Source organism: Spermophilus citellus, assembly GCF_964194105.1.
Source record: "Spermophilus citellus genome assembly, chromosome: 6".
NCBI lineage: Eukaryota > Metazoa > Chordata > Mammalia > Rodentia > Sciuridae > Spermophilus > Spermophilus citellus.
The window spans coordinates 120,838,917-120,851,324 of record NC_138187.1 but is presented as its reverse complement, the minus strand read 5'-3'; the positions used below and the strand labels follow the sequence as shown (position 1 = coordinate 120,851,324).

Here is a 12,408-nt window from a genome sequence, read left to right as displayed (position 1 = left end):
TGTAAAGAAATTGGACCTCCCATAAATTGTTGATGTGAATGTAAAATGGAATAGCCCCAATGGGAAAGACATTGACAGTTTCTTTTAAATATTAAAAATAGACTTACCATACAAACAAGTTTTTTACTCCCAGGTATACCTAAGAGTTTTTTAAAAAATAGGTATATACAGAGATTTGTAACCATATGTTGATCGAAGCACTATTCATAACAAATAACACTTAGAAACAATCCACATATCAACAGATCAATGGAGAAACAAAGCATTGTCCATCCATAAATGCTACACTACTCAGCAATTAATAAGAACAAACCACTAGGACATGCAAAAACATGGATGAATCTCAAAAACGTTTTGCTAAGAAGCTACAAATAAACGCCTAAATACTGTATGATTTCACTTATAATAAATCTCCAAGAAAATTGCTGCATCAAAACCATGTATCTAATTGTTGAGGATTAGAAGTGGAAGTGGATATTAACTGTTTATGGGCACAAGGGAACTCTACTGAAATAATAGAATACAACTATATTGTAGTTATGCTTACAAAACCATAAATTCCCTAAAATTCATTATGCTGCACACATAAAATGTGATATATAAATTATACTTCAATAAAGCTGTTAATAAAAGGAGAACTATAGGGCTTTCTGATAACTAAAGTATGGATAAAAAAAAAGATGACTAATGTAAAAAGCATGTATATACACAAACTTGCATATTTAGCCATTCACAGCTCATTTGCATTCAAGTCTTGACACTGTCACATATTTAGGACAACCTGGATCATTCACTAGGGACACATGCAAAACAATTCAACTATTTAATCCCTGTTTTGCTTCTATTGCCCCTATCAAGGAAAATGACCATCATTTTGAAACTATGAAAGCAGTGTTGACAGGAAAGTAAAGAACCACCCATTAGGGAAGCATACTGTCAAAGAGACTAATTTTTTATTTGAATTTAATTCTTGAACACTTTGGAAATATTCTAGAATCCCACTCCTACTTCCTGCCCTACACTGCCCCCCCCCCCCGGGCAAAAAAAAAAAAAGTAAAAACACAGATGATATTGCTGAACTATTATCAGTGGCCTCTAGGGAAGTAGAAAATATAACAATAGTCATCATCCCAGATTTCCTAACCTGTGTAGAGATGCACCATGACAATTTTTAAGAAGAACACGTTTTTGATATTCAATGGACACAGAGACAAATATTAGCATGTTGTAGTTTACAGTTTCAATACATAGCACAACATTCCTTTGGATCACATCACATCTTTGTGAAGCCCTTTTTCTGGATGGTTGTTACTAGGATAAAAAGCAAGTATCTGGAAATCAAGGTGGAACAGGAAAGAAGGGTCTCTTCACATCAGCCCACAGCCAGCATTTCCTGCTTCCCCTCTACTCTCATGTCTATTGTTCTTGCTAGATTTCAACTTCCTCTGAAGGGAAGGACCTGTCCTAATTTTTAAAAGTGAGTTACCTCTGCTGACATTGATCTTCCAAATTTACACAGTGCTGTAGATTTTGTTATAAACAAACTTAAAATGGTAGCAGTAACAACCACGGCAGGTGAAGGGATGTGTTTAATATCAAGGATCACAATTTTAAAAGGATATAAAATCAAGAAGAATCTATCCAGAGAAGAATAATTGGGAATATGAAAGTTTTGAAAATTATGACAAATCAGGCACTTGGAATGACCAAGAATGTTTGGTCCAGAGAAGGAAAGGCTTAATATAAAGGTAAATATCTATCACAACCAAGAAATGGAGGCTAGGTCTCCAGTGACCAGACTATTGAGTTTTGCCAGAGGTATGATTCTTAGATTCTACCTCAGACGGAAGAATAGTCAGTAAAAATTAAAGTGTGGAGTAGGTACAGCATTTTCACATAAAATTAATGGCAGAGCCAATCAAAAGAGTCACCAATATGCTGGAAGGTTTATTGCAAACAAATCAACCAATTACATAGATAACTACTGAATAACAAATATTCATTAAATGGTCAATGAAATATAGATTTGTGCTTATAAAGTACCAATACAAAGCAGTTACGCAAGTCCTTTCTCAAGAGAAACATAATACCTAAAGTTTTACTTATTTCAATAAAGGATACTGAAGAGAAGCCACACAGGTACAAAATCTGACTGAGCCTTAATTATTATCTATACTCTGTCTTCCATTAAGTTAAATCCTACAGTACAGTTGCTGTGGAGCCCAATGGGCCATTATTTATTTCCACCTCTCTCTCTATCCCCCTTAAATATATAGACAGCTAATTCCAGGCATGCTGGCTTGTGATGATCTGTCATGACTTGTGGCATTTCCTAGCTTTGTGACTCATGACAGTCTCAGGACACCCCAAGGAGAATATGCATAGCACAATATGTTGTAGAGGGCTCCTTACCACATGTTCCCAGCAGGCATGTCTTAGGAATTCTGGAAAAGGTAAGGATATGTGATCTTCAAGTAAACAAAGAGAAAACATCAATATGTTATGAAATTGTAGGACTGCTGGTGACCTTGAGAGGTCCAATTTAAGGTAGTGGAGAATGGTGTTGAGAAATCAAAAGATACTAAAATGTAATCTTTGGCTTTAAGGAATTAAAAACCTAAATGTGATTAAATAAAACATGACTCAGTCCAGGCTGAGTCAAAAGGCTACTTGGAACACACCTCTATCCTAGTCCCATATATACATATGTTTGTGAACCTGTTTCTACCACTTGAATATATGCAACTCAAAAGCAGAGGCAGTGTTCCACATCATTTCAGTATTCTTAACATGTGACATAGCGCACAAAAGCATTTTCTTCATGCATATGTAAATAGTGAATATTCAAAAATAAAAAATAAACATCCAAAGTTGGAGATGTTAAAATAATTAATGTAACAAAAAGAAAAGAGTAGCAATCATAGGAATCAATATACTATGAAAAATAATGACAATAATATCAATAAACAACTAATCATAGCTAGTGTTCATAATATTGGAGGGATGAAAAAATATGAAACTCATAATAAATATAAGTAAATCCCATAGAAAATTACCTGTAAGTGTCTCTGTGTAGTAGGGTTACCAACCATTTCTATTTAACTAGCACTGTCCTGATTTTAGCACATAAAGTCTTGCATCCTGAGAAATCCTGATTTCCATTATATACATAATCACTTAATTATTTCCAATTATTTAATCCAGAAAAATTATACTCATTTCATTTAGTGTATTCTGAATAATTTAAAAAAAACCCTCTCACCTAAATTTCTTATATTGTTTCTAGGCCTTCCTGATAGGTTCTCAATGGAGTGAGAAAAACAACAACAAAAACACCAGTGAGATATCCTTCCCTGGGTCCCGGTTCTTCCTACACCAGCATGGGCCACAGGTCACTTACTTTTGCTGCAACCCAACAGATTGTTGACATCCAAATGGCTTGCACTGGGAACACAAGCATCACACTTCAATCCAGTGACAAATTGTTTACAGAAACACTGGCCTGTGACCAAGTGACAGGTTTCATTCAAGGCTCCTGAGAGATGACAATTACAAGGCTGACATCTGAAAACAAGACAAATAAACCATCAAAGAGAATAGTGTTTTGATTAATAATTTATCATATAAGTTATACCTATCAATAACATTGTGGAGTAAATAGTCTGTTTTAGTCAACATATTGAAAAGGACGCTTCAGCTACACAAACACAAAACAGAACAGCTCTTTATGAAAATTCTGCTCATGTGGAAGCTACAGAATGTCTTCCCTTTGTAAACTAATTAATGAACCCCCCCCAAAATTGTTACATTCCTTTATTTTTCAGGCCATGATGACTCTTCTGGATTAGCCTAAATACCAGTTGTTTACTTAAGGATACTGTAAATTTTGCCCCAGTAGACAATATGTTTCATTTGCTATTTTATGTACTGAATTCACTTACCCAGAATGGTTAGAGAATAGAGCGTTATACTAATTTATGAAAATGTGTTAATTTACTGAGATACTGATATCACTTCACTGGAACTTAAAGTTCTTGAACTCAAAGTTGTTCGTGAAAATAACAGTACTGGCACTTTGTCATAACAAACCAAAACCTGTTTCCTAGAGTGAATTATTCAAACACAGCCAAGGCTCATGACATTGATTGGGATAAACAATTTGATGCCACAAAGTATTAGCAATGCAAAAGCATCACAAGAAGGCCATTTAAACAGGGACACTCCATGTGGTGCCTTTCAAACCACAGTAAATGGATTCACCTATATGTTCTAATAAAGATGATGGTGGGTAGAGTTGCTTTACCCCACTGCAATTTTTTCAGTGTGATCTCTTGGGTAATCATTCAACACCCTTAAAAAGGCTGATAAAAGCTAAGATACTGCCAAATAAGCTGCAAATTTGTTTTATGGACTAATATCCCCTTGGGAATAAATAAAGTACAGTTTCTCTGGAAAACCACTATACTGTAGTTTGCCCTTTTTATGGTCACGATAAAAGGACATTTTTTCCCTCCTAAAAACAACTATATTAGGTCTTTTATCTATACGCATTGTATCAGAATTCCATTTCAAGTAGATGTTTTGTTTAGGCTATGTATTAGAGCTGAAGACAATTATGCATAGAAATTAAAATGGAATTACAGAAGCAATGAAATATTTGATTTGCTCTTAATTTCATTATATGCTATTAGAGCATATTGCCTGTAGGCTTTTAATTTAATCTTGGTGAACATAAACAATAAGAGGCAAGCTTCTCTAGATGCATGAGTATATATGTGTATATATGTGTGTGTGTATATAAACACACACACACACATATATATATATCACTATACCACTCATGAAAAAGCATCTCTTGAGTATTTCAGTTTTTATTACCATTCACTCATGAGACAATCACACTTATTTTACATACAGTACATTTAGAGTAATAGTTGCCAGTGTATAACATAATTCCTTTCCTTGATGTAGTTCTATTTTCTCCCAGCCAGCAGCTACATGCATAACTCGAAGTCAGTTATGTCAATATCCATGGGATATTAAGTTCCAAATCCAAATGGAATAAATAAATCATTACTTAGGAAAGCATGCAATGCTTTGAGTAATTAAATGTGTCTATGCCTGATTTTATGGTCTCTTCTTCCAGCCATTGTTATATTGAATGTATATGACTCATTATAATTGCTTAATTTCAGTAAGAAAGAATTTTTCCTAATTGAAGTACATCAGAGGAGACTTTTCTGAATACTGTAGTTTGTTTCTAGACCAAAGGACACAGGGAATAATTTTGTAATTAAGGTTTAAGTAAAATGATTCCTGTAAATTTCTCAGCCACTCAAACATAATTTTAAAATTTTCTAAGACTCTTTAGCAAATAAGCTACAAGTTTGAAGTCATTTTATAAGTTATCCCTCCTTGAGAGTACCTGCTAAATGAAATATATTTCACACTTATTAAAACAAAATTATACACAATAAAGGAAAAGACATTTTAAACTTAGAAAGAGAAACACCAAACTAAGATGAATTGTGATATTGATTTTGCCAGGATAAATGGTTTTTGTAATATTAATATAAAGAAACCTTTATTACACTGACTCTCCTGGTACAGCCAGAGCTTCTCCCGCAATCTGTTTAAAATCTTCATTTTTCATCCTTATGGGAAAACCTCACTTGCTAAATGGATTTCATAAAGAGTAATCTGTCAAGATTTATATAGATAAACAATTTGTGATGTTTATTGACCAGTTCATTATGATAAACAAAACAGGAGGAAAGCACACTCATCTCCATGAGCTGCTGTTAGAGTCATTTAGGTCCTTATGTAACTGAGTATCTACCAGATACAATGGGAAAGGTGTTAATTGACCTCTGTCTCTTCAATCATGAATCTCATGTATTTTCCTTTCTTGGGAGTTTCTTCTAGTTACACAAACAGTAAGTAAAAGAATTATCCTAATTATTATTATTGCAGAAACATAACTATTAAGGAAATGAGTGAGTTTCAATAATAGACATCATTGTCAGAAACTTCATCATCTAGGGGAGAGTTGTAATAGGGAGTCCTGAGAGATATGCCAAAATATTGATCACTTTGTTGACATTTCTCTTTGCACACCACTCTTCTGTCTGGAGCCCCGACTCAGGGTACCTAAACACTGATTGAGACAAATAGCCTTCACTGAGGACCAGTTATATTCCAGGACTGGAATAAACACTGAGCACATAAAAATGAATACTGAAGAGTTGCTTCTGTCCTCAAGAGTCTCACAATTTAATATAAAAGAAAAATTAGTACATTAACAAAGATGTATGCTGAGTATTCAGGGGCACAGAAAAGGAGCAACTATCAAGTCTGGTAGAGGGGAAAGGATGAGTAAGAAGTACCAGTGGAGCATCCCTAACCTGGAAATTCCAAATTGGAGATATTCCCCAAATCCAAACCATTTTGTGCACTGATAAGATGCCACAACTGAAGTTTCACACCTGAGCTCATAAGATAGGCCATAAACAAAACAAAATGCAGATACGCTAAAAATATTACATAAACTCACTTTCAGGATATGTGTATAAGATAAATTTCATGTCCATGGGTATGCGTATATTACATATATAAGTGAATTTTGAGTTTTGATCTGGGTCCCAATCCCAAGATATCTCACTACATATATGAAATATTCCAAAATTTTTTTAAAAATCAAAATCTAAAATACTTCTTATCCCATACATTTCAGGTAAAAGATACTCAACCTGTATTAAGAAGAAATCTTGCAAGAGATACTTGGGCTGAATTTTTAAAGATGAATAGTAAGATGCCAGGCAAATCAGAAAGGGAAGAAAATAAAGAGAAAAGAGAAAATAGGAGAGGGTGTGAAAATACAAACAATTTAGAATTTGTGGATGTTAATTCAGAGTGGGGAATGGTGATTAATAAAGCTGGAAAGGTAAGGAGGCGAAGGCAGGTATTTCTAAATTAGGCATCAATAAGGAGCCTTGGAAATGAGGGGGTAGAATTAAAAAATGATCAATAAATAAGATTGGTAGTACATGGGTGACAAATTGAAAAGGGAAGAAGGGAATGGAGTTACTCCTGACTTTCTAATTTACTGACAGAAGGATAATGAAGACATTCAATACAAAGAATGAAGAAAGAATAGATATGAAATTGCTGAGGAATTCTGGACAAGAATCAGTGATGAATAAAAAAAGGGGCTTGAAGGCAAATTGGAGAAATCGGGCCAGGAGTGTTCGCCCATCAGTTGCAAGCACACAGGCTAGCATAAAGTGAAGTCTCAAAAACTACTGTTGAATAATACATTGGGAAAGTTTTTGACTTAGGACTCCAGATAGAAATCCAAATGTGGCCTGCATCTGTAATGAAAATTCAGCTCTTTTGAGCTCCTTTTTATTGCCATAACTCTATACCATCACTGACTTCACTCCTGAGGAAAAGATAGCCTTTCTTTAAGAGCTGGTTTCTGCTTAGACTCCTTAAGACCAGGTAGTTCTCAATTCAGCACCCTTGCACAGGATTCAGGCAGAGCCCCAGTGCATTGTAGAAGGGTGTGGCTTTCTGGAATTAAGCACATTTCCTGCCTGCAATGGAGGTGTGGTCTCACTGAGCCTCTCAGTTCTTTCATGAGAGCCTACTACAGCATCCATATTCTGTTGCAGCAAGAATCAGAATTATACAAAAGACCTTGGAGGCAGGTGATCCAATTTGCTGGAGTTGGAAGTCATACTCATACAGCTTATTGTAGAGGAAATAGGGTGTTAATACTCTCACAGGGAAGGGAGAAGTTAAAAATGCCCAAATCACTCTTTTGGAGGAGGCATTCTCAGGCATGAGTATGAGAATTCATCAAAACTGGACTGGGGCAGTTACTCTGTGGCATTCATACAATGGTATCAGCCATTCCTGTCTAGAGAAGAACTTGCCTAGTGAGGATCTGTACCTAAGAACCTTCTCTCCTTCTACTTTGACACTCTACTTAATCACACAAATTACTTTGAGACACGATAGTGGATTCAAAATATTAAAGGACTTTCAAGTACAAGAGAAATTAAATTATACTTATTCTCCCTGGCCATGAGCAAAACTTAGGTAAAAAAATTAGAAGAAAATCACAGGATTGAAAATATGTTTTCAATATGAAGAACATATTTCTATCTGACTCAGGATTATAATTTTGGGGAAGAAACTCTACTACTTCACAAGACATCAGGGTCTTTTTAGCTCTATGTTTTTGAAGTAGAAGTTGAATAGGCATTGACCATTTATTTATGAAAAGGTGATATATGCACAGAAATGTACAGAACAGAATTCAACCCAAATTACTCTTAAGATTCTTTCCAAGTCTATAATGTTATGATTTTATGATGCTTAGAGATGAAGAAACTAGCCCAAGATGGAAATAAATCTAGTTGCACTTTCTGCAATCTTAATCCACTGAGGCCCAGACAATATTTCAGGCTTTGTGGGTTATATGATCTCTGTTGTTTCTGAATTCTGCTGCTGCAGTCAGAAAGCAGCTATAGACAACATGTAAATGACGAACATTGTTGTACTCCAATAAAACTTTATTGACATAAGCAGGTGGCAGGCCAGATTTGAACCCTGGGCCACAGATGACTGAATTCAGGCATAGGATGATGAATATGGAACACAACAATGTCCAGGTCTTAATTTCTAGTACTTGCCAACTTGTTCCTTACTTTGCAGATGTGGTTAAGGATTTTGAGATGAAGATATTATCCTGGATTATCCAAGAACACCCAAAATAATCACAAACCTTCTTAGAAATGTAAGAGAGTGAGCATCAGAGAGAAAAAAATACAAGGACATAAGCAGAGGCCAGAGAAAAAAGACTCTGCTAGTTTTGAAGGTGAAGGAAAGAGCGATGAGTAAAAGAATGTGGGTGGCCTCTAGAAGCTGGGAAAATAAAGAAAACGAATTTTCTCCTGGAGTCTCCAGAAGAAGCTTAGGTGGCCTGCTGACACTTTGGTTTCAGCCCAGCAAAACTAATTTAGGACCTCTGACCTTCAGAATCATAAGATAATAGATTTGTGTTGTTTTAAGACACTAAATTTGTAGTAATTTATTACATCAGCAAGAAGAAGCTAATATACCTGGTCTAGAGGGAAAGCCAAACTGGAACTGCAACATCCCTAAGTCCCACACCATGTTATTCCTATTATATCACGTTGGAAGCCCACTGTGGATATATAAAAACTGACATTTCTTGCAAGATCACACGTGATCTATAATAAGGGAGAAAATACATTTATAGAACTCTGGGAGACTGCAAAAATGACCACAGTTTTTGACCTTCCCCTCTGTGCATGTCCTTTACAACTGTATAGTTCATTCTACCAAAAAATGGAATCTGTTTTCCCACTCCTGAATATGGGCAGGCCTTGTGACTTGCTTTATCAAATAGAATAAGACTAAAGTAACACTGAAGTAGTTTCAAGCAAAGGCCTCAAGTGCCTTGGCAGATTTTTGCTGTCTTTCTGAATCACGGCCACCACCTTGTGAGTAAGCTCAGGCTAGACTGGTACATGATGAGACCCAGATGACAGCCAGCTGTCTTACAGAGTCACAGAGAAGCACGAATCTAGGAGACACATCCCTCCCAAACTTTCCATTGTCACCCCATAAAAGGAGATCAGTTGACAAGAAAGTTGTCTGCTGTCATTTGAAGTCATTTGAGCTGGTGCTCAGAGTAAACACCAATTGAGATCAATTGGAAAGAGGCATGTGAAAAGATTACTCAACCAAATCTACAACAGAGTGTTGAAATGGAGAACGTCTGCAGTACAATCAAAAAGAATCTCATGACAGAAGTTTTCCTCGTGTTTCAGCAGTCTGAGCTTTCGGATTCTTGGCCAGCCTAGAGCCTTATTCTCTGCCACCTGAGGACAATTAGAGTTCAAGGAACATCAGCTGGTAAATAAGGCAAGTAGTGATCCTCCTAACTCCTTAAGGCTTACACAAGGCAAACTGTGACTAATGAACACAGAGAGGATTCATCATCAGGGGAAACCTTGAGGGTTGTAACAGGCAGATGTTATGTAAGGAAATGGTAGAGCATCAGAGGAACTGGAGCAGACTTAGGTCTGGGGAATCACAGGTACAGGTCAACAAGAGGACAGCACTAGAGAGGGCAGAGGGTCAAATATGGCTCTGAGACAAAGTGAATACAGCCCATTTTTGTCTCATTGTTTTGGGGTTATACACATACAATACGCCTTTTTTGCTGTATTGATTTTTTTCAGCTGGACAACACCTTTGTTTGCCCGGTTCTTTTCAATACTGATTAAACCATGTTTGCTTTATGTGTCAGAGATAAATGGAGGAATGTTTAAACTTGAATCAGCTCTTTTACATATATGCCCCCTTTTTCTTTCTTTCTTTTTTTTGATTATTTAAAGCATTACATAGCTCATGATATATTATATTTCATACATTTGACTCAAATTGTGTTTTGAACTCCCATTTTCACCCCAAATACAGATTGCAGAATCACATCTGTTACATATTCACATTTTTACATAATGCCATATTAGTGACTGTTGTATTCTGCTACCTTTCCTATCCCCTACTATCCCCCCTCCCCTCCCCTCCCCTCCCATCTTCCCTCTCTACCTCCCCTGCTGTTGTTCAATTCTCTCCCTTTTTTCCCCTCCCCCTTGCCCCTCATAACCTCTTATAATTCTATGTATCATTGAAGGTCTCCTACTATTTCCATGTGCTTTCCCTTCTCTCTCCGTTTCTCTCCCCCCATTCGTCTTTGTTTACTGTAGTCTTTTCCTCATGCTCTTCCTTCCTGTTCTGTTCTTAGTTGTTCTCTTTATATCAAAGCAGACATTTGGCATTTGTTTTTTAGGGCTTGGCTAGCTTCGCTTAGCATAATCTGCTCTAATGCCATCCATTTCCCTGCAAATTCTATGATTTTGTCATTTCTTAGTGCTGCATAATACTCCATTGTGTATAGATGCCACATTTTTTTTATCCATTCATCTATTGAGGGGCATCTAGATTGGTTTCACAGTCTAGCTATTGTGAATTGTGCCGCTATAATCATTGATGCAGCCATATCCCTATAGAGCGCTTTTTTAAGGTCCTCAGGGAATAGTCCGAGAAGTGCGATAGCTGGGTCAAATGGTGGATCCATTCCCAGCTTTCCCAGGAATCTCCATACTGCTTTCCAAATTGGCCTCACCATTTTGCAGCCCCACCAGCAGTGTACAAGTGTACCCTTTTCCCCACATCCCCGCCAACACTTATTGTTGTTTGACTTCATAATAGCTGCCAATCTTACTGGAGTGAGATGGTATCTTAGGGTGGTTTTGATTTGCATTTCTCTGATTGCTAGAGATGGTGAGCATTTTTTCATGTACTTGTTGATTGATTGTATGTCCTCCTCTGAGAAGTGTCTGTTCAGGTCCTTGGCCCATTTGTTAATTGGGTTATTTGTTATCTTATTGTTTAATTTTTTGAGTTCTTTGTACATTCTGGATATTAGGGCTCTATCGGAGGTGTGGGGAGTAAAAATTTGTTCCCAGGATGTAGGCTCTCTATTTACCTCTTTTATTGTTTCTCTTGCTGAGAAAAAAACTTTTTAGTTTAAGTAAGTCCCATTTGTTTATTCTTGTTGTTAACTCTTGGGCTATGGGTGTCCTATTAAGGAATTTGGAGCCCGACCTCACAATATGTAGATCATAGCCAACTTTTTCTTCTATCAGACGCAGTGTCTCTGATTTGATATCTAGCTCCCTGATCCATTTTGAGTTAATTTTTGTGGATGGCGAGAGAAAGGGATTCAATTTCATTTTGTTGCATATGGATTTCCAATTAAGAATGAACCTTTTGAGGGGGAAACAGGTGAACGCTTTTCCAGATCGTTCCCGGGAACTATTGGGTATGTTGGGTGGATTTTTGCTATTGTTTCTACAGTTTAGGATCAGGTTTTATTTTGTAGAAAATAAACCAAGAAAAAAAAATGCAGCCAACATTGCAATGAATAATAAAGAAAACATAGAGAAGACAGGGAATCGGTGTGAACTTTATGGAGGGATGAATATGAGCCTCTGAATATGGAAATGAAAAATTCAGATGAGGAAGTCAGTGTGTTTTCCAAAATTGATTAAGAAATACAATGATATTTTATCTTCTTAACAACAAAACACATTTTATTATAGATATTGGAAATTAATAAATTTATATTTGTAAGCATTTGCCATAGTACCTAGAGTTCAAACACAATCAGTTGATTTTAGCTAATTTCTTCCTATTTAATTTTTTTTAACATGAGCACTTAGTTATTTTCCTATACTATATGTCCATATATATTTAGACCGAGTGAACTTTTTCCTTCAAGAAATAAACATTTCTCATGCTAGATGG

The 12,408-nt window shown here is 36.2% G+C and overlaps 1 protein-coding gene across 1 annotated transcript in view; it reads right to left on the bottom strand.

The window, feature by feature from the left end:
* USH2A (usherin) overlaps positions 1-12,408 on the bottom strand; it is a gene marked incomplete at its 3' end in the record, with an annotated part of 798,897 nt that overhangs the window by 562,525 nt on the left and 223,964 nt on the right. The window contains exon 15 of the mRNA XM_081297837.1: positions 3,401-3,564. Coding sequence (XP_081153963.1) covers positions 3,401-3,564 — 164 coding nt within the window. The remainder of the gene's footprint in view (positions 1-3,400; positions 3,565-12,408) is intronic.